A 23,490-nucleotide genomic window follows, 5' to 3' on the forward strand; every position below is an offset into this window, starting at 1 on the left:
CCCTGAATTTTTATTATTAACTTTAGAACATACTTTTGGACATGGTCATGTTGCTTTCTAATTTTCCCATGCATGAGACTTTTGTCCTTCTTAAACTATCCGACTATATGTTGCAGCCAAGTTTTCCAGTAGAGCAGGTATGCAGCATAGTTTGTGGCACACCACTGCAGTTCATTGAGAACTTAGGAAAATAAATTGCATTTAATATAAGACTCAAACACGGAGGATACAAGGAATAGCAGAATTGAGGCGTCTCTCACAGGGTAAGTCACCTTGTTTTGTTTTGTTTTTTTAATCAAATGGGCACATGTGAAGCTTCAGGACATAGCCTGGGAGCATGATTTTCCCTGTCTACACACGGTCCAGGGCTGGTATCTGCAAAATATCAGCCAACATCTCCAGTCCCCCTGCACTCAGGTTGTCAGTGACCTTGATATCAGTTGTGAAATGTTTACTTTCCGAGGTGTAAGGTTACAGCTGTTCAACAATTTTTAACTCCTCGGTTTCTCCAAATAAATGGGAGTCAATGCCACATGGATTAGCTTTTTAATCCTATCAGGTTCACATTCCAGGGATCAGTTTCAATGTTCGTGTGTTACCAAAAAGTGGGAATCCAGCACATATTGAATGAGAAACGCCTCAGTGATTGCCGTACAGTGTGCTTCCCAGGATGTTCTGAAGAATATCACTGCTACGACATCCTAACAGGTGTGCCATGAAAAACGGATTCTATGGCCTATTAAGTCCCTTTCTTGGAATTCATGTGCTCATTTACTTGTTAAGAGCTCTGAGAATATTGATAATATTCAGTGTTGCTTTTCCTTTAACTCTGCCTTTGCCAAATCTATTTGATTACAGATTCTTTCAAGAAACATCCATAACATTCCAGGAAATATGCTTTTCAAAATATGGATCAAGGCCATTTCACAGATAAGAAAACTGACAGCTAAGGTTGCAAAGGGAATTTCTGAGAGTCAGCCAGGTAATGACAACTTCCCGTCTAGATGCCATTCTGATAGCATGAAAATCTAAGGTGGTGAGCTTTGCCTGGCTTTAGCTCAAAGTGACAAAGTCCCATCTTTTTATGTCCACATAAAATAAAATCTAGAGACTATATTCTAAAAGTGTTATTGGTGGTCCTGGATAGGATTTAAGGTGATTTTAAATTCTTTTCTTTAATTTTAATTTTCCAAATTTTCTATAATACTTATGTATTACCTAGTAATCAGACATATGTAATAAGAGATATGTATTTGATGTTTGTAGTAATATACCTAGGCACTGAACTTATGACATACTGAGAGACCCAGTTACCCATGCCATTAATTTTTAGGGAGGGGAAAAAAAAAAAAAAAAAAAACAAAAAAAACTCTTCAAGGTGCCAGCAGGGTACAGTAGAACAGACTCAAAGAAGTTTTATTCAAACAAGAGTATTTTCACTGACACATTTTCCATGTATCATCTTTTGGCAACCATCAAAACTATTCCCTTGATGGCATACTTGTGAATTACTCAGTTGCTAGGGATTCCAGTTCCATTTTGCCTAATGACCTTCTTCTGGCTTCTGAATCCAAAGTCAGTTTACGAAAGTTCTGGACCCAAAACTGGGAGTGGGAATCATGGTCCTTGGGCTCCCAATGCTGCCATGGGAAGGTTCTGCTGGGGCCAACCTTCCTCATCCATGCAAAGGGTGGCAAAAGCCTTGGGAAGACTGGCAGAGAAAGAGGAGACATATGGGATACAATGACTTGGAGAAAGGCCAGGCTGGAGAGGATTTTACAATTGTATTTATTGAAAAAGGCCTCTATTACAGGCAAAGTGCTAGATCTCTTACATGCATACTTAATCCTTCTTATACCAAATGAGGCGAATATCGTTCCCTCCATTGTATGTATGAGAACACTGAGGATCAGAAGACTAATCCACGTTGAACAAGGTCATTGAGCTAGCCAGTGTTGAAGCTGTGATTCAACCTCAGTTCTCGCTGATTGTGTACCTGTAGAAAATCCTCTAGTCTACTGCTTTGCCTTTGGATGCTACTTAAAGCATCCAGAGATGGGGTGCTAACTAGGCACATGGGAGTGAGTTCATTTTGTTGCTGGGAAATTTCTCCTAAATAAACTGAAAATCTGCCTCTTTCAACCAACTCCCATTGGTTCTAGTTTTCCTTTGGGGGAGCAATTAGTTTAGCAGAAATGCTAAATCTCTTGTATACATAAAAGAGAAATGTATAAAGATGCCATCGGTACATAATATACACTTCCTGGTTGTCTCATGACTGAACAAAAGGGGAAAGAGATCTTAGAGTGTGAGGGCTTTGGTTTTAACTCCAGTTCTGCCATTTCACCATTTAACAGCTGAGAATTTTGGAAAAAAAAAAATAATCCCTTAATCTGCCTCAGTGTCTACTTTTTCTTTTGTAAAATGGAGTTAATTATTCTTGCCTATTTCACATTTCTAGTCCTTAACAAGTATAAGAAAACACTTAAAATTGCTTCATAAACATAGGCTGTTTGTTTTATTTACTATTTTTATTTATTTATTTATTTATTTATTTTTCTGAGACAGAGTCTCACTCTGTCGCCTAGGCTGGAGTGCAGTGGCGCAATCTCGGCTCACTGCAAGCTCCGCCTCCTGGGTTCATGCCATTCTCCTGCCTCAGCCTACCAAGTAGCTGGGACTACAGGTGCCCGCCACCACACCCAGGTACTTTTTTTTTTTTTTTTTTTGTATTTTTAGTAGAGGTGGGGTTTCACTGTGTTAGCCAGGATGTTTATTGTTTTATGTCCTGTAAATAAGTTTAGCGAATGACCCTAATTGTTCCATGTATGTAAGGAAAGGCTCTCTGGCCATAAGTTTTAGTAGAGAGTCCTGTATCTAGGGGAGATGAATTAATATGGTGACAGACAACCTGATTAGCTGATACACATTTAAGGAAAGTGGAGTTACTAAGATTAGCACAAGAGCCAAGTTTCTCAAAATGGCATGCTTATATACTTATTTCAAAGACATTGTGGAGAAAGATGGAGGAAGAATACTAGCTGCACGAAGAGAATTTATTTTCATGGCTGAGCTACATTAGTAGCCTCTAAGACTGGCCTAGCCTCAAGAGGGGAGACACAGGATCACACCCCACTGAGATTGCTTTTGATGAATTGCATCTCAGAACATCTTTCTCATGGTGGAGGCTATGTTATCAAGTCAGAGATGTCCTCTGAGTTCACATGTGAACAAATGAATCTCCTTACAGACAAAGAGATCAATCACTGAATATTTTCCATTCCATGCTAATGAGAAGGCAGCATCTCTGCCACAGGCGGTGAAGTTACTGATGCCAAGTACATGTGACAAGACTTGATGCCCTCACCTCCATTTACTGCTTCATATATTATCTCATGATTTCTAAGAGTCTTTCCTGTCCCCAGTGTGTGCAGGAAACAAGCTCTGCCTCTTATCTGAGAGCCAGGAACATTATCTGAACAGGAGGTGGCTGCAGAAACACTGGTGTCAAACCAAATGCACCGGCTGAAGCACCTCTTTTTAGGGAAAACATACACGTGAATGCACACACACACACCCCTAGAATAAATGATCTGCAAGGCTGCTGAAGCCTATAGCATGAGCCCTGCCATGCTAATCTGATATCCTATGACCTATTCTTCCTGTCTGATCCCATGTCTGCCTTCCCATCTAAAATAGGACCTGACCCATCCTTGTGAACAGGGAGCCCTCAGCAACAGCTGAGGGAGAGAGGGCTTGAGGAGTCCAAGAGTCACTCACTATGAGGCAATGGCAACTGCTTTTCAATTTGGAGAATTCTTTCTTTGCAAGCAAAGGGGCCTTTATCATAGGTGTAAAGGAGAAAGAGGCAGGTTAAAAAAAAAAAAAAAGACACAAAGGTTGCTTGTCACACAGCAGAGGAAAGAGAATAGCTTCCCATTCTCCTTCAGGCTCTGGCCGCAGATGACAGCTGAGCACAAGTGGAATCAAATCAGCCTTTAGCGCTTCGTCCGCACCCCCAGCAGTCACAGATACAGCTTCCACTTGAGCTGTCAGCCTGACCAAAGTGTTCATGATTAGCACCTTCCTGGACTGAGGGTATAAATGGAGAATCGCAGCTCACTTCTGAAAGTAGCGGCAGTCACATACCCATTCATTTCTATGGAGTCAAACGTAAACAAAAAATGAATGTTCCTGTATACTCTCTAAATTTTGTTTTCTCCACTAAAATATTGGGGAGGGCAGTAGATACCTTCCTTTCTACTGATCTCTTTCCACATGTGAAATGATCTGTATGTTTGACATTCCACCAAATGATTCTCAAAGGGAGACAATGAAAACCCCCGCGCCCCCATTTGTCAGTATTTAATGCTTAATGAACTCTTGGCAAGTCTGTCCTCCCAGAGCTACGTGTTTGTTATTGCTGCTTAATGGTTATCTGTCCGACACTCCAACATGCCAAGAAGCCTTGCTCGTAATCAGAAATATATATTGATTAACTGGTTGGTTAATCTACAGAGAGGTTTTCTGGAGATTGCCACATTTACTAAGAACCACCAAACCCAGCTGTGCTCTTTATATTTAAATCCCAGGCATTCTCTAGTGAGGGGCGGGGGCACTGGGTCCGGCCTGCCCCTGCCTCTATCTCAAAGATAATCTCCCTCAGCTGTGTATGAATCTGGATCGAGCGAAGGACATTCAGAGCTCTAAGCCTTTAGGTGCAAAAGATTCTCTACAAATGTACATTCAGAGTAAACAAAACCCATCAGGCCCCTGCAAGAGTCCGACGCCTGATTGCACTAAACACATCACGATGGAATCTGCAATTGGCAAAGTAATTGGCGTTATTACAGCTGATGGGGAATTTCTGATGCTGCCTGAGCTCTCCTTTGAAATAATACTCAGCCATTTAATTTGTCCAGCTCTTGTTTAGCTGATTGCTCTTTTCTGCTGAAGTTTATCAGAATGAAATGTGCTGTCTCTCTAGATGCCTGCAGGCTGAGATTTCTTTTTGCCAACACCCTCCCGTCTCTCCTCTTACCCACCCCTGCCTTAGGCCACTGTTCACCAGATGCCAATAAACCAAAAATGCAATGGGTTTGAGGTGGGTGAATCAAGCTGATTTAACTCAAAGCTGTCCACTTTTGGTCCCACCTCCAGAGGTACCTGAACATTCCTGTTATACCATAAAATCATGATGAGTGACAAGTAAACCTCCAAAATTTGATGGTCCTAAAATAGGCTCACAAAACTTGTTAACTCCGAAAATAAGATGTGTAATAGAAGACATTTTTTGATATGATCCCAAGGCCAGAAAGCATTACAGAAATGTCAGAATTTGTATACCTGAATTTTTGTTAAGGGATTTGCTTTGACCCCTGGGTATATAAACAGCCTTAGAACTGGTCCCACAAATATTTATTGAGCATCTACTTTTGGCTGGAAGCACATAGAGTGGATTTACACCATGCTTGATATAGTTTGGATATTTGTCCCCGCCCAAATCTCATGTTGAAATGTAATTCTCAATCTTGGAGGTGGGGCCTTGTAGGAGGAGTTTGGACTACGGGGGCAGATCCCTCATGAAGGACTTGGGTTGTCCTCTTGGTGATAAGAGTACTCTAGCTCTGAGTTCGTACATGATCTGGTCATTTAAAACATGTGGCACCTCTGCCCCTACTGGCTCTCTTGCTTCTGCTCTGGCCATGTGATGTGCCTGCTTCCCCTTCACCTTCTGCCGTGATTGTAAACTCCCTGAGGCCTCCCCAGAAGCCAAGCAGATTCCGGCACCACGCTTCCTGAAAAATCTGCAGAACCATTAGCCAACTAAACCTTTTCTTTAAATAAATTACTCAGTCTCGGGTATTTGTTTATAATGATACAAGAACAGCCTAATACAATGCTCACCCCATGTTCTCTACTTTGGTAATTCTGTTCCTACACATATCAAAGGCGGGAAGCCAAATTTAGCCAGCTGCATTTTCTCACAATACAATTAAGCCTGGCACAGACCTCTCTTTTTTCCATCAGCAAACTACTTGCCCTATCACCAAGTCAACAATGGACTATTTGCTGGAAACAAGAGTTCTGCAGCCTGGATGGCTCTTTTTTGCAGATGCCCTCTCACTCCCCTGATGCCTCATTAAATCCAAAACCTACGTGTTTCTTGAATCATCTCTTATTTTTCATATGGAAGCAACTGAATTTAGCGGTGTGAAAGTCATCACATAAAATCCTAAAAAATTCCCAAGTCCTAGTGTAGTCTCTCCAAACATCCAAATGTCCTTTGGTCTGGTTCCTCACTGGTGTTTCTGGGCAATCAATCACTGCACCTGTGAATCTTCCACAGGGTAGGAGCCAAAGTGGACCTCCAGAAATACGTGGAGGATCACTGGGCCTGAGAAAGTTGCTTAAATGAGGCAATACCCTATGGTTGAATGATCTATTGATACATTTATTAAAAATCATTTTTAGTACCTTACGGTTATTCCTCCTCCATGAGTGAAAGATACAGTGTTAGTTCAGAAAGTGCTGTAGGTGGGAAGAGAAGGAAGCAGTCAACGAAGGCAAGTGTGGGGTGTTCCCTTCTCCTGGTCAAATGGTCGCTACGCATCCCTCAGGCTGTTCTCATCAGTCTCTGTCCTCCTGCTTCCTCTCCTAGGGCCATTCTCCCAGGACTACAGTGTTTATCTCTGCTCATTTAAAATGGCAAGCATCATAAACAGCCTAGTGAAAGATTAGGTGAATCTAGGTTTTATGGGTTTGGTTTATTATGTTTGTTTGTTTTTCCTGTTGGATAATCCCAAACTCTAGTCATATGGTCTTGGGAAGCTAAAATTTGTGCTCTAACCTGACTTTAGCAGTCCAAGATCAATTTCAGTTATGTAATTTATAAGAGTAATAAGAATTATAGTGCACATTTGTGGAGTGTTTACTAGATGCCAGACACTTTTCTATGGGCCTATCTTTTCAATCCTGTTCAAACCCCATGGGGTAGGTATCCTTCCTCTACTAAGGATGACTCTAGCCACAAAAGTCAAATAACTTACAGAAGTCACACAGCTAGTACAGGGCAAACCTGTGATTCAAACTTATCAGTTTGGTTCCAAAATCATTGCTCTTAACTACCAAACTATAAAGTAATGGAAAATGTTCTCTGTGCTTGATACTGGATACAGCAAGGTGGGAGAGATTTATGCTTTGTTGCTAAACAAGCATCAATTTTTACTATTTATAGCTGTAAAGATTACAACAACATCACACAAAGTGTTTCCCTCCATGCATCATTGGCTTGGGTCACCCATTAGAAACACGAGGTCTGCCAGTAACTCTGGTACATATTTTTTAGGAAGGTGAGAGACGTACAAAGGAAATCATGGCAGAGCTGGAGGGCGGTGGAAGAGGATGGCCACTATCAGGGAAATATCCAAAAAATGAGGGGGAGGCTGTCTGCAGTCTTAACCCAGCCTCGCAACACAAGCAAGCGCACGTCTGGAAGAAGCCCCATGAGAGCTGCAAGCTGTTCCGCTACGAGGGCCCCTCTCTTGTGGAGGTCTCTTGACCCCTCTCAATGGATGTCTTTTGTCTGGTACAACATGGTAGGAAACGGGGTGGGTAGATAGGTGGAAGGACAAAAAGGTGGGAGTGGGAGCCAGGCAGTGGGGTTGGAAGGAACTACAAAAGTGAGCTTGCTTACTCGTTGTGGAGATGGGCCTATTCCATCCTCAAGAGGGAGATTTGGAACTATCCTGATAAAGGAATTAAGAAAAAGAAATCTCTCAAGCCCTAAAGGTGGTTTGTGAATTTGCATTTACTATGCAGGAGTCATTCCTAGACCTAAAAATGTATAGAGCACAGTCATGTATCATACTAACATTTTAGACAGAGGAAAATATGATGCTGTAATAATCTAGTAATAAACACAGACATTAGAGACACAGTACAAAACATCAATAACCCCAGGTCTCAAGTGAGCAGAATTACAGGCAAAGTTTTAAGAAGCTCATCTTTAGGCCACTTTACCAAAAGGCTTGAAGAGAAAAAAAAAAAAAAAAAAAAAAAGAACAGGATGAAAAACTGAAGATGTAAAGACAGTGGAAGGATTCCCAGAATAAGTAAATCTTTGGGGTCTCAAGGGATCACAGACATCATCTACTCCTACTCCCTTGTTGCTAAGGGCATCATTCAAAGTTAATTCAACCAGTTGGCCTCCCTTTGTTTATATTTCTGTTCTGAAAAAATTGAGTTTAAATCAGATTTTGAAATATGACATCATATTTGAATATACTAGCAGGGATGACTTATACTGATTTCCTTGATCAAGTGGAAACAATTTTCTGCATAAGAATAACCACCTCCCCGCCAATACCCACCTGTCGTCTCTTAGTTTTCTCACACGTGACCTTCTGCACATTAGGTTTGTTTTAAGTCAGGCCCACCTGCACACAGCCCTCAGATGGTCAGAACGTCTTGGAATTAAAAAACAAAATATTCACTGAGGTCTAGAGATTTAGTATCCCAAGAGAACTTATTAAGACTTCAGAATATTCCACGGAAATGCCAGACTTTCTGGAAAACACCTGGAGAACTTCTTTCTCCAGGACCAAATGCCAATACTGGTTAAAAAAAAAATCAACTAAAAACACTATCAAGGCAAGCGGTGCAAAAAATGTATACTTGCGGGAGGAAACTGTTGATTTCATGTAAGAAGAGTAAAAGTGTCCGTTTGGGCTTCAGTGTGAGGTGCATGTATGCACGTGGGCAAATATTTTTGTTAAAAATGCCCTGTTATTGTCACACATGTTTGATAAGAAAAATAATTAAATGAGTTTCCTTAGGAATTATGAGAAAAGATACACGTTGTGTGCAGTTATCCTAAAAATAGCAAGAAAGATACTGTTACGAGCAGAACCACTATTTTTTTGGAGGGTGAACATTATTCCTATTACAAATATTCACATATAGGCTTGTAGAAGAAGAAAAAGACAAACGAGGAGTCCAAATCCTACTCTTTTATTAATACTAGGAAAGCTCAGTGTGGGTTAACTAGAACAGAGCTTGTCAAACAATCTTTGATGAAGGACCAGATGTTTTGTCCTTAATCCATGTTTTTTGCATGGAAACTTTGGTGAAATACTATAAAGACAAATCAGTAGGAAAACAATCACATGCTTGGATATCACAAAAATGTCAAATTGCTATAAAAGTTTCTAAACTTTTAGAAACTGTTATAGCAATAGTGTGTGTCGCTGTTCCACCATGGACCAGCGACACACACTCGACAGGCCAGCAGTGGCTTGGAGCCCACAGTCTGCATAGCATGGGGTCAGAGAGCAAAGATCCATGGCACAGGTGATACAAGGCAAGCTAGAAAAAAGGCCTAGAGAGTAAAGGCATGTGTTTACTAAGCGATCGTCTGAGCAGGCAAACTCTTGGGATCAAGCCTGCCCCGGAAGACAGTGAACGCTGCATCGGGGCCGCCTAATGCATTATCTCTTCAGGGCAGCATTGTGAAGCTTGATCTTTTTGGATTATCTTTTAGACCCAGAGAGAATGTCTAGCTAAGCAGGCAGAGAAGACCATAAGCCCAAATGCTGTCACTCACTTGTTTACTATCCTGGGCAAGTCTCAGTTGTTGAATGGAAAGAACAGGGAATGACCACAGGTGTGGGCTTTACAGAATCCATGCTAAGTTATACCTCTTGTGCCCAGACTGCAGGTTCACTGTGAAAAAGGAAGAGTAAGAGAGAGGACCGGGTTTTGTGGGAAATGGGTTCTGTGGGCATGAGAAGCACACGGCACGTTCCTGGGACAGGAATTGCTTTTTGAATGTGACGCCTTGGCCTCCTCTTCTCTTCCAGACTTCCTCCTTACTGGAGTCTTTAATCTAGAAAATGAGGAGGCTGACTTAGATTTCAGAGAGCTTCTGAAAATACCAACATCCAGACCCCACCCAGACCAATTCAATCCACACTACAGGGGTCAGGACTGGATTCCTGTATTTTTCAAACTGCCCTGATAATTCCTGTCTGCAGCCAAGGCTGGGGATGGCAGCTTTTCGTGGTCTCTAGTGTCTCATTCCATTTTAAAATAGGGGTGTGGGGATGTGGGAGGGTGTAAGGAAGCAGCAGCTGCAGTATTTCCTTATACACTGCTTTGCTTTGGGATGGCTCTTTCCTAAACAGCAAAGTAAATATTATGTGGTGAAGTCAAAACAAGCAACCTGTATCCTCACTGCTGGCCCAGCCTACCTCTGTCTCATATCAGTTTCCTCCTCTGTGGGAGGGACAAACACTACTGTGATTCTCCCTTTGAGAGTTTGGGGAAGAACAGGAACAAGAACAATGAGAAAGTATTTGCCAAGGTGGAAGGATTCAAAATGCTATGCAGCAATTCCCTCTATTAATCAGATGAAGAAATTGCTTTTTCATGGACCTTGTCAAAGATCAAGGAAATTCAACACAATCTTCGAAAATGAAGGTGCGGCCACTTGTCCTGCACTTGCCAGTGGTCACACTGGTCTGTGTTCACTGTAGAGATAAATCTAATTCAAGATGACATAGCATAAGTGGTTAAGAATACAGATGTTGGAGCCAGATTACCTGAGTTCAAATCTCACTTCTGGCACATACAGGCTTGGTGACCTTAACTTCTCTGTGCCTGTGTGCTGACTTGTAAAATGGGGATAATGTTCCTATTGATTTCACAAAGTGTTGTGAGGATTAAATGACAAAATACATGTAAAGTTCGAAGAACACCTTCTGGCATCTATATATGCTCAGTAAGTCCTTGGCATATGTGTATTGAGCCAAAAGCAGGGTGAACATGCATTACCACAAACTCCAGTTGAGAGTCTAATGAGGCTGAGTGCCCTGGAAAATCCAGAGCTTCAATTTTACTCCTTTTTTTCTTTCTTTTTTCTTTTGAGATAGAGTCTCACTCTGTCACCAGGCTGGAGTGCAGTGGCACGTTCTTGGCTCACTGCAACCTCTGCCTCTTGGGTTCAAGCTATTCTTCTGCCTCAGCCTCCCGAGTAGCTAGGACTACAGGCATGCACCACCAGGCCCAGCTAGTTTTTGTACTTTTAGTAGAGACGAAGTTTCACCATGTTGGCTAGGATGGTCTCGATCTCTTTACCTCATGATCCCCCCGCCTCGGCCTCCCAAAGTGTTGGTATTACAGTCGAGAGCCACCGCACACTGCCCAATTTTACCCTTTCTAAGTGTTGATGCTGACCTTGTAGACAGCTGATGTCCATTTAGAGTTGAGTCAGATAGTGGTGGTTTTGTTCTGAAAAACATGACCAACCCTAGAAGAACAAGCAACCTGGGAACTCAGACATTCCCTTCTACAAAATAAAAGAGCTGTCGGAGACTCTAACTCCCCACTTGCCTCCCATTTCTCAGTGTAGGAATGCCCAAATGTAGCAATCCAATACACAGACCCTCGTTGAAACATCAGCTGCTGTCACAGCCCCTGCCCTGCTTCAGCCTTCCTTTTCTGTTGAGAGATAAGCACAGCCAGGATTTCTCTCTATGCAGAAACTCCACAGTCACACCTTCCTAAAAAGTAGCTTCTCCTCACAGAATACTTGGGGATTTTGCGTTAAAACTTCTAGGTGAGGACCCACGGAACCCAGGATTGTTCTGCAGATGGTTGTGTCCTCTGATGATCTCCGAGTAGGACTAATCGTGGGGGCTAAGGAAAGTGGAGTAAAGGTTCATTTGAGGAGGACTGAGCCTTCCTCCTCTGAACACTTAATCATTCTTACTCCAAGAATGAACACTGCACTTCTCGTGGGCCCTCATTTTGGTTAACAGCATCCCAAATTCTCCAGCTACTGAGCAGCTGCTGGTCCACTAATTCTGCCACCAAACTTTTTGGCATTCATCTCCTCTGTGATACCCCCACGGTCCTCAGTCCACCTTCATTTCCCACTACTCCTCGTATGGATCAACAGCACAGGCTGAGTGCTGGATGCCCTCTTGGTTTCATCACGCCTTCTACCCACTGAGGAACCTTCGTTCATCACGGTTCTGACTCTTCTCTGCCCTCAAACCTTCAGTGCCTGCCATTGTCTTAGGATGGATTCCAAAAATCCAAATTCTGTTTCCTGATTCAGACAAATCAACTAAAACATGATATATTAAAAATTATCAGAAAAGTCTGAATATGGACTGGGTATTTGAAAACATTTAAAAATTACTGGTAATTTTGATAGATGTGATAATGGCATTCTGATTGTTCTTAAAAAGCCCTTATTTGTTAGATAAGTTAATTAAATTATTTATCAGTGAAATAACATAATGACTAGGATTTCTTTTAAAGTATAGCCCCAAATAATTACAATTAAAAACCAAAGTAGATGAGAGTATAGACAAGTTTGGAAAATGGTAACAATTGTGACAGCTCTTCCAGTGGCACGCTGGGGAGCAGAGCTGACTGTCAAAGACTTTGCCAACAGGTGGCTAAACCACTGATAGCTTAAAATTGGTTATGATGGAGATATTTACATCACAGAACTTACCAAATGCTACAAATGTAGTCTTTGTTACCAGCATACCATTGAAACTGGGTAACAGGTACATAGGTTTATTACATTATTATGTTAACTTTTGTGTAAGTTTGAAAACTTAAATAAAAGTTAATTTTTAAGTCTAATTTATTTTTTGGACTTTTAAAAAAAACTATTATTTCATTTTCAAGACGTTTAAGACCTGAAATTTGGCCCCATTTTAATTTGCATATAATTTCCCACCATGGTCTCCTCTGAGGCTCTGCAATTAAATTACTCCAAGTCTTCACACATACCCAAGCACCGCATTGTGGTCTCAGCCTTCATCCACACTTCACCTGCTCTGGAACAAGTCCACAGCCTCACTTTCTTCTCACCCATCCTGGCAGGTACAACAAGACCTCTGCTGGGAAGACTTCCCTGCTTGTTCCATAGACATATAATATCTTCCACATCTGAATTTTTAATTAATTTATTCTGCACTTCTCTAGTGGATGAAAACAATACCTCACTGTGCATTTCAGGCATACAAGGCTACCTTCACATGCATTGTCTCATCGATGCCCATACTCTCTGTGAAATAAGCTGCACAACTCCTTTGCTTAATAAAGTAAATCTAGATGAAAGACATTAGGTAACTTCATTAGGGTCACAAAGCTAACATTGGTGGCAGAACATTCCAGAACTATCAACATCTGGGGAAGGGTCTGTGCATAGCTGGGAGCTCCACAGAAAGGTCTTCCATGGATATCTGTTGAATGAAATGGCAACTAAGTGACTGAAAGTTCTGTTTTCTCTGCACTAAAACATGTTTTCCTGTGTGTTCTGATTTACTGTCTTCTCACCTCCCACCACAGCGTGCCCTTGACCATAGTAGCAATTGACATTTTAGAAACTCATTAAAAATAGCCACCCTTCATAGGCAACCACTACATTTGCCCCGCACTTGAAATAATACTCCATTTTTCCTAAAGGAAGTATCCTATTCTCTGAGACAACAGAGGGTTTATGTAGCAGGTGAGGACCAAATCCTTTAGTCTGTGCTTTCCTCTGTGGGGGACATTCTTTGTCACATCACTGTTCTGACACGGTGGCTGGGCATGTAGGACATGCATCTGAATTTGGTGCCCATGCTATGGCTATCTCCTTACCACATCCCCCACCTCATAAGCATGTGCACAAGCACATGGGCATCACCCACGGGCACTTTACTGCAAAGTTTAAGCAGCCTGCACATTCTTGTAGGAACTGAGAAATAAAAGTAAATAAATAAATAAATGCCAAGAAGCCTTGGATGCTCTTTGTATCCTGGATGAAGGCACTGGATCCCAGCATTTGCCTCGGATTGCTCCTGGAGATCTCAGCCTGCAAAAGGAATGGGATGTCCAGCAAGAAGGGACTAGTAAATGAATGACAGTACTAACAACTACTGCAAGCATGGCTAGCTGCTAGATTTTCCAGTGTTGTGGAAAGCATGCAAACCAACAAAAAATAAGGTAACAAAAAAGCATATAAAATATGACCATTTAAAAAAAATAGATGTGTGTGTCTATGTAGAACAAAGATTGGAAGACTATACGCCAAAACGTCATTGTGTATGTTTCTGAGGTGAAACATTAGGGTATTTTCTTTCTTATAGTTTTCTGTATATTCCAAATTTCTACAATAGACACTTACAACTTTTATATTAGAGGAAAAAAAGAATAAAAGAAAAATGCAGAGGAAAGCATATAGTTATTGGGCTTTTACTAAAGAGAATTAAATGTCAGCTCTTACTCCTCTTAGGAATGGAGGGGACTGGTCCGACAAAAGGGAGTGAGGGCTCTCATTTCCAATAACGCAAAGGCTTAGAAAGGAGGGTACTCAAGTGTGTCTGTTGCTTCAAAAGGCAAGAACAGGATGTTAGAAAGTAAAAGGAGATGTGTTTGGAGGTAGAAGAGTCAGGGTGGGTTAGGTGTGAATTTGAGAAGCTTTTCCATCTGTGCCTTTAAAACTTGCTGAGAATAGTACCCGCCTACCAGCACCAGGCCTGACTCTAGGAGAAGCTCTACCCTGTGGCCCAGAGGCCGGGCTCACCAGTCTCTGGGGAGACCGCCCCCCGCTAAAACATAATACCTTAGAAAAACGGGCTTTCAGGCTCATCTTGAAAAGTTATGTGTTTATTTCCAGGAATGAGCATGGCATTTTTAGTAACCAATAACTATGAGGAGAAAGGCAGCTCCTCACTTCCTTACCTTCCTCTTCTCCATCTGGATGCGGAGAGAAGACAGAGACAAATGAACAGAAAAGCCAGCTCAATACAGACTCTACTCTACACACATTCAAAATCATCGAAGATTTTGTAACTATCTTCCTTAAGAGTCTAAAGCAGGAACAAGCATCAAGAAAAACAAACAGATAACCTCTACATTCAAGTGGTAAGTGGGCACCATGCAAAAGCTGAGGGGACAGATAGTTATCCCTGGGAGGGGTCCTCAGGGAGTCCCCTCCTGCCAGTCAATGATGGGTCCTGGAGGGGAACACACCCATGAATTATGGTGTGGGACTCAGTTTCATCTAAAACCCAAAGAGAGAAGGGGAAAAATAACAACAGAAGCCAGCGGTTTGGTGCAGTGGGGCTGGAGGGGGCAGTGCAAAGCCTGTGGACAGCTTTCTGTTTCTGTTTTAAAAAGCACCCAAAAGGGTGGTGTTGACCAGAGACACATCTGAACCTTTCACTAGAGAATTAACTTTGATCTGGGCATTACACCCTGGCTACAAGTTTCCCAGGACTTCCTGGCCTCAAGAACAGGCATCCTGAGGAGTGAAAAATATGTATTTATGCTTCTAGCCTCAGGGGGATGACACACAAATGGAATAACATGGAAGGGCTGAACAGAACCAGAGGAGCGAGCCATCTGCACTGGAAGCTGTGGGGCTGGCTGTGGGGGAGCCTGGGAGCTGTCTTTCTAGGATCATGCTCTCAAATGTTATGCACGAACCTTAAATATATCTAAATTCTCCTTCACTGGAAAGTTCACTCTATTAGTTTACATCTAATATCTAAAAGTGTAGGTCAACAAACATGGACAGAACGTGTTCAGCTCAGAAGGAAACCATGCCAAAACCACGCACACACACACAACTCCAATAAACTCAGTCTCTAACGGGTGTCCTTTTCAGGCAGTAAAACGACACCACACAATTTTCTTTAATGTTATAAATTTTCAGATTAAAACAAAATAATTAGCTGGCATTGCCACCATGTATGAGCGTAGGTGCAGAGGTGAGTGGGGTAGGTGGTAAATGTGGATTTTCTTTTGTTTTTGTTTCACATTCCCTTAGCCAAACTGGAAGTTTGTGTAAACATGTGAATAAGTAATTAATTAACAGTTTTCGATGGTTGAAAAAAAGGCTTACTGGCCACGTCTGTCTAAAAACTCACTACTTTCCAGGCAGGAGGATCAACAAGACGAGATGACAACACCCCACGCTGGTGTGTGAATCCATCTTTGATTCCCACCAATGAAGCCCTTGATTCTGTTAATTCTCTTCCTCTGGCCTCCCACTGTCACCTGTTCCTAGCTCTCTGTGTGATCTGGGGCCACTGTGTATCAGGACTGGGTCCTCAGGTTCCTCAGCAGTGAAAGGGTACGCACAGGATGTGGCTCACCTGGGAGAAGGGTAGGGAGGGTTCAGTGGGCTCCTGAATGTGAAACACCTTTAAAGAAGAAAACGTTCCCAAATATATGAAACTCCTGCAATTAGAAAAGTATTTGCTGACACCTGGAAGTTCACTGCTATTAGCTATAATGTATTTTCCCACAAAGGTACAGCACTGAGACCTTGAGGCAGGCACTGAGTTGAAGGGTGACAGAAAGTTTCATTTTGCAAGGGGGACAGGGCAAGGGCCGAGTCCCCTAATGATCACCTTTGGATTTATCTTTCTTTATGTACACGTTCTACCTATACTGGGCTCTGTGTGAGCAAACAAGGGCTTTTGTATAGCTGAGATTTGTATGTGTCTTGGTATTTACATGTTTGTGTGTAGACTCCTTTTCCAGAGACAGGGAGGATGATGTCCATCTTCACCCCTGCAAAAAAGTCTCCAGAAGGGTCTTGCCTACACCCTCGCACAGTTTGCCCATAGTAACCTCCAAACACCACTCTGGCCAGAGATAACAGCGGCCCATTTCCTGACCAAGATCAGCCAACCTCAACTGTCTGCCTCTGCAGGAGTCTGAGATTAACTTGGCTGTCAGGCCTTGACTGTGAGGCATTTGCTGCAAAGATTACAGAAATGTGAGTGTCCTGTCCAAAAAGAGAGAAATACAGGGGAGAACCCCAACCCCATCCCACCCTCTGCCGCCTTTGGTTTAACCCTTTCCTAAGCTGAATCCCCAACACTTAACATTCCGAGCATCTTGATCTCTCTATATTTTTCCACTATACAATATTAGGAATGAAAGAGCCAAAAGAGGTGGTTTTGTCCATGCTGGAATGAGAGGAGCTGGAGGAGGAGAGAAAGCTACCAGGTCATTCTCACAGTTAGCATTTCGAGGGAAAGAAGCTAGAAATCCAAGGTTGGGATTTCTGTCCTGGCCCCAAGGGTGCTTGCTGACCACTAAACTGTGGAGCATTTCACTCTTCCAAACTTCATAAGAGCATCAGTGGAACTTACCTGTGGCTGAAATCCTTTGAGGTCACTGGCTGCAAGGTCACTGGCTGTGAGGAGCTGGAAAAAAACAAAGAAATTTTCTCAGTGACACTTTTCAGTTTGCATTCCCATGACAACTGACCAGCAATGGACTTACCATAGCCTGGATGAGAGCTACAGAAGTGGGATTGCAGAAGACAAATGTGAGATTTCTGGACTGGGAATCTAGGCTCAGTGGCCTTCCCACTTTGTGCTCCATCTCTGACTTCACCACCTCTCTCTTGCTGCTCTCTCTGAATTATTTCTATGTGCTATCAGTTCTTCAGAGGCTCTTAAATTAGGAACCATGGACTATGGATGGAGTTCATCAGGTCCATGGCTCCCTGAAATTGTAAGTATGTGTGAATCTGTAGATGTATATATTTCCTTAGAGAGAAGGGTCCTGGCTTTCTTCCTGCTATCAAAGTGGTCTGTGATACAAGACTTACTGCTTCAGAAACAAAGGTCCATCTCCTCTATGAGGGTTTTTCCTTCCTTCCTTCCTTCCTTCCTTCCTTCCTTCCTTCCTTCCTTCCCTCCCTCCCTCCCTCCCTCCCTCCCTCTCTCCCTCTCTCTCTCTCTTAGATGGAGTTTCACTCTCATTGCCCAGGCTGGAGTGCAGTGGCATGATCTCAGCTCACTGCAACCTCTGCCGTCCAGGTTCAAGCGATTCTCCTGCCTCAGCCTCCCAAGTAGCTGGGATTACAGGTGCCTGCAACCATGCCCAGCTAATTTTTGTATTTTTAGTAGAGACGGGGTTTCTCCATGTTGGTCAGGTTGGTTTCGAACTCTCAACCTCAGGTGATATGCCTGCCCTGGCTTCCCAAAGTGTTGGGATTACAGGTGTGAGCCACTGTGCCCGACTGTTTTTTCTTTATTAAAACAAACAAACAAAAAAAATATGAGCTCAGTAAAAATGACCCTCTCCTCTTCACAGCTACATGTGACTCAGTTTCCCTTTGTCATAGGCTGCCTATGATTTTATACACTATTTAGGTTTTTATCATTTATGCTTCAAACAATCATACACAACATAAAAGAGTAAGAGTCAGTTATATGGACTTTTTGCACCTCTGTGTTTAATCAATATTAAAGACTAAAGTTAAGGTTTTAAATATTTTTGCATCCTTTCCAGGCTTTTGCACAAAAAAAGTTAAATAAAAATATAGGATTAATTAGTAAAATAATCGCATTCTTATAATACATGCTGGGAAAGTGTAAGATAAAGAGAAAAAGGGCAGATGCTTATTTTGATTCAAGGAGGGTGACTGCTAGCTTTGTTAGGCCTGGAGAGCATTTGTGAAAAATAGGAAAGACTTCACGTTTGCTGTAACAATGTTTTGTTTGGGTCAAGAAAGAGAAGAAGTCATGCTGAGCCCCAGGGCCTCCAGCCTTCAGAAAAGCTCAACTGGATTTTTTAGCTTCCTTAAATGACTGCCATAAATGGTGGTTAAGTGATGTTGAAGCTAGGATCCAGTAGAAGAGAGGTGGAGAAGGCAAACACTTTGCTGTTGCCCACCCCCACATTCCCCATCCTGCAGGCTAGATTCCCCCATGTGGAAGGTGTCTTGGTGGCAGGCAGTACCATCCTGGTGGAGAGCTGGTTTGACCCCTCCGATTGTAATGAAACAGCCAAGCCACAACCCATTAGGCCACATGCTAGGAATTAAGGGTGAAATGTAATGATAGACTTAGTCCCTGCCTTCAAGGAACCTATAGTTTGGTGGAAGAATCAGACATGCAGACACGTGTACATCAGTGGGAGCAGAGTGTAGTTGAGTGTGAGCATCGAACTGGGGAAATGAAGCAAGAGCAGTCAGGGTGGGCTTGTTGAAATAAGATGGAGCTTGCATTTGGCCTTGAATTCACTGGAAAGGTGGTAGGGCAAGGCACTTCAGGTGGGAGCAGGTGCAAGAGCAAAGATGTGAAAAAGGAAATGGCCAATCCTAACACACCTCCATTTGCATCTGTTAAGTGCCAGCCACAGCATACCTTAAGGAGAAAGGTAGGGAATTAGGATACATTGAGGATCACCTGGGTGGCTGGCATTCTGGGTGCTGCTTTATGTAATTTTTCATTTTTAATATTCACAACTCCTCCATGAGACAGAAGGTATCTCCTCTTTTCTGATGGGAAAATTGAGACTTATGGAAGCTAAGTAACATTTTCTAGATTTCACAGCCAGTACATGTATTTGGGATTTAAATCCCCAACTATATTTTCCCAAAGCTCATGCTTTTTCTTCTATAATAAAATGCCTCTGAATTATAGCACACCGGAGACCATTTGTTGAGATGTGGCACAGGAAAAAAGCTGAGTGCCAGAATATTAGTCAAATGAGCCACGGAAAGTAACATAAAACATGCATCCCCACGAACGACCCTTAACTAACTCTTCTTTGCAGAAATGCTTGTATTTAATTGATAATGACCATTTACTCATCTGAGTTTATCAATAAACCTTTACCTTTAGCTTGAGCTGGGCACAACATCGGGATGGAGCTGGAAAGGAGGGAAAATAAAAGGCTGGGATGAGGTACGGGCATGAGAGTGACCTGTGCAGGAACACGCCCACCAACATGTGTTAGCATATTAGATTCAGAGCTCAAATTCTTCAGACCCTGGGCGTCCAGAGGGCAGAGATCTTCCTAGTTTTGTTTCGTGCTGTTGTATGTATTTTTACTCGTCTATTTTTCACCTAACAAGAACATGCCCAACAAGACCCTGTCTAAAAAGACTATGGCTTCTATCTTATGTAAATTTGGCATATCTCAACCTGTTGAGAAGAGTCTGGACATACAATTAGTCACTAAATAACCTGTTTGTCGAATGACTTAAAAGGAGAGTGGAAATATTGTCAGTCCCAGAGGTGAGGACCAGAATACCTAAATTGCTGAGCCTAGAGAACAGAAGTGTGAGAAGCAGGCTAAAGATATCTTCCAAGCCAACAAAAGGAAACAGCACTCAGTGCCTGGCACATTTGCTGTGTGAAGCAGGCACTCAAATAATTGAATGAGTTAATCAACTCAGGCACTGGGGACAAGCTCTTCTCCAGCCGCTACAGGTTTTACTAGAAGAATATTGGGTGCTGCTTCAGTGTAGAAATTGGAGGTTAAATTTAAGGAAGAACAGTATAAAAGGGAAAGAAGCTGAATGGTGAATAAATCCATCACCAGGGAGAGATCAGGGTCTCACCCCTTGCTCTGGTTGAAACAGTAAAATGTTAAATGGGCCCATCCCAGTTCAGATGTGTTAGCGCATCTGATGATGTGTGGGAGGATGCAGGGATATAATGTCAGGGATGGAACTCAAATAACTTCTATCTGGATTCCTTTACTTGGGAGATTCAGAAAGTTTAACTCACAAACTAGCATGCATTGAAGGTGTTATCTGACCTGGGAAACGACCAGAGGCAAGGTTTGTGACATCTCCTCACAATGAGTCCTGAAAACAATATGTACAACAGTGTGTCTTTCCTCACCATTACGCCATGACCCCTTGCTTTTCTGGCTTTTCTGGCCTTCTGCCTTCTTGGTCTTTCTGAGTTCTAACCACACTCTAACCAAACGCATGGACTGTTGGGTCAAACATAGGCCCTGCATCTTGAGCACTCCCCTTTTCAAAGCAGATTACTTCCCGTAAGTCTACAAATTCCACACCAAGGGATGGAGAAGCAGCTGAACGTCAGGCACTAATATATGGTGTTCAAGTGTGGATTAGAAATAAAGGAAAAGATCACAGACCACCTACATCAGGATATTGCAAAAGAGTTCCATTCTTAGTGTCAGGGTCTTGGGGAGGCAGTTGGAGGCCCTTGGAGAAGAGGAGAAAATCAGTGTGTCCCCAGTGGGCTCAGGAGCCACCTCTGCCGGGAAACGGGTGAGAAAACGTGTAGACAAAGGGCCCACACTGTGCCTGTCTCTACCTTCACTCAGAGTGGCTCTGCTTTTCCCTGGTTCTTGTATGCGACTTCAGTTGAAAACCAATGTTTGGTACTAAAACATACCTTAAAACTCCAGACTAAGTCCTTATTTTGCAGAAGCAGCTGATAAGTGACATTTTCAAGATCACACTGCTAATTAACAATGGGATTGGTTGAGTCTGCTAACCCGAGCACCTCTGCAGAAACCTCCACTAGAGATTATATCTGTCCAGTCCATCACTGACAACCAGACATAACCGGCTGCTGATTTCTACCCTAAAGCTGGGATAGATTTGCTCAGAAATCCAGGGGAAATTGAAGCACGGGGAGGAAGTATACATGTCCCTTCTCAAAGTCACTGCCTTGAAAAGTGCACGTCCCAGACCCTTCTCTACTGCCTCCCCTGCTTGAACCCTATCTCCACTCCATCCCATTGGGAAACAGTTCACTGCTCATGGTAGCCTTGCTGTGTCGGGGGTTGGGGGGGATCCAAGACAGGGAGGCAGAGAGGGAGGAAAATGAAATCTGCCATGGCCCTAGGGACTCCAATCAGGCTGAAGTTAATGAAAAGGATCCTGTCTTTTCCCAGAATGGCTTAAGGTCTGCACCGCTCCCAGCTAGAGGGTCGACAGGGTGTGCGGGGTGGAGAGGGCAGACAGAATTACATTTAAAAGGCAAAGGAAGGAGAAAATTCTTTCATCTCCCAGGTGGAGCCCGGCAGTGTTCCTGGGGCCCTGCTCAGAACAATCTCATTCCTGACATGTCTTGCTGCTCTCTGGAACAGTCCACATTCAAAATATTAGGAGGATGACCCTGCCTTCCATTTTTGAGAAGCTGCAGTTTCTTTCTTGGCATAAATTCATGTTGCTTTCTTATTTTCTCTCTCTTTCTCTGAGCTTGAGGGGAGGGTTGGAGAACAAGGAGAATTGAAGGGAGATGAAGGATGCTGTAGGGCCCTAAGGAGGCGAGAGTGGAAATCCCTTCAGCTTCCTAAGCAGTGACATTCTGCTCCCTTGTCTTTTTCAAACTCTGTTCTCTGAATGGGATTCTCTCTTTGCATCTCGCACCCAAAATTACCCATGGTACAGCTGCATCCAGCATTCCCTTGTGACCTCTGCAAGTCTAAAGCTGTCCCTTTAAACAGCTGCCCAGCTCCCTACAAACGTCTATAGCTTCTAAACTTTCACACAGGATGGGAGGAGGTGACTCCATTTTTTCCCCTCTGTCCTCCTGCCCCAGCAACAACCGTCATGTCCCCTCTGCTGGCCCTTTATCAAAAATGCATACTCCATCTGGATAGAGTGGGGCCTCACATATCTGCACCAATTGCTCTAGCTGACTGCAGATGCTTGCATCGGGAAGGGGGACACTGACACAAAAGGCAGGGTGTGGGTCATGCTGAACATCTGGCCAGAAGGATCTTATGCAGCTGGACAAGCTGAAGACTGGTGGCCCTGGGGATACTCCAAGTCATTTGCTCTTCCCAGATATCTCCTTTCTTATGGGCCAAAGCAAAGGATGCTGGCACATGAATAGATAGATGGATTGATGCATAGGTAGCTAGGTAGGTAGGTAAAGAAACAGAGTGAAGCTGGCCTTGAGGACAGCAAATGACCCATTTTCAAATTTACCCTCAAATGTACCATCCTTTCATTTAGTAAGCCTTCTACTTCACCTCTACTCTTTTCAATCTGCCTTCATTTCTATTTCCAATGTAGGAAATGAACCTTTTTTCTCCCTCTTTATTTTGTAAAGTGTTACTCACTTCTTACTTTGGCTCTAGAATGGAAGTTGAACTCAGGCCCACCCCAACCCTTCAACCCATAAAAAAAGTTCAGAACAGCCTACGGGTAAGGAAAATTGTTCCAGCAAGCTGAGGCAAACATCTAATCATATGTGTGCTGGGGGCTGCTTGAGATGAACTAGCCCCACACTCTCCATTGTAAAAGGCAACTGAGGCACAGAAAGAAAAAGTGACTTACCCAGTGGAAAATCAGAAACAAAAAATCTAACTGTATGTATGCAACCCAAAGAAAGTTTCTAATATCCAGCCATACTGGGTACTGGGGATTCTGAAACAGGCAGGAAGAATTGTCAAATATGTCGGGGGTCAAGACAGAGAAAAGGAAAGGGGTCTAAGGAGGGCTTCTACCAAGCAAAACATTCTGAAATGACCAGCCATGAAGGAGACCACAAATCCACTGGGATCACAGAAGGAAATCTGGAAACTGGAAAATAAGGTAGGTAAAATGGAACCAATAGGTTGCCACTCTTTCCAAGGATAAGTGAAACACTGTCATACAAAAGAGCACTGGACTCGGAGGGAAAAAAAAAAAAGACTTGAGTCATAGCCCTGGTTCTGCGGCAACTCAATATGGGA

General features: G+C 42.9%; 1 protein-coding gene across 4 annotated transcripts in view; it reads right to left on the reverse strand.

The window, feature by feature from the left end:
* SETBP1 (SET binding protein 1) overlaps positions 1-23,490 on the reverse strand; it is a 378,123-nt gene that overhangs the window by 172,250 nt on the left and 182,383 nt on the right. For all 4 annotated transcript variants that reach the window (XM_007974168.3, XM_007974169.3, XM_007974170.3 and 1 more), the window contains exon 3: positions 17,175-17,228. In XM_007974168.3, coding sequence (XP_007972359.2) covers positions 17,175-17,228 — 54 coding nt within the window. The remainder of the gene's footprint in view (positions 1-17,174; positions 17,229-23,490) is intronic.

This window comes from Chlorocebus sabaeus, chromosome 18 (genome assembly GCF_047675955.1).
Source record: "Chlorocebus sabaeus isolate Y175 chromosome 18, mChlSab1.0.hap1, whole genome shotgun sequence".
NCBI lineage: Eukaryota > Metazoa > Chordata > Mammalia > Primates > Cercopithecidae > Chlorocebus > Chlorocebus sabaeus.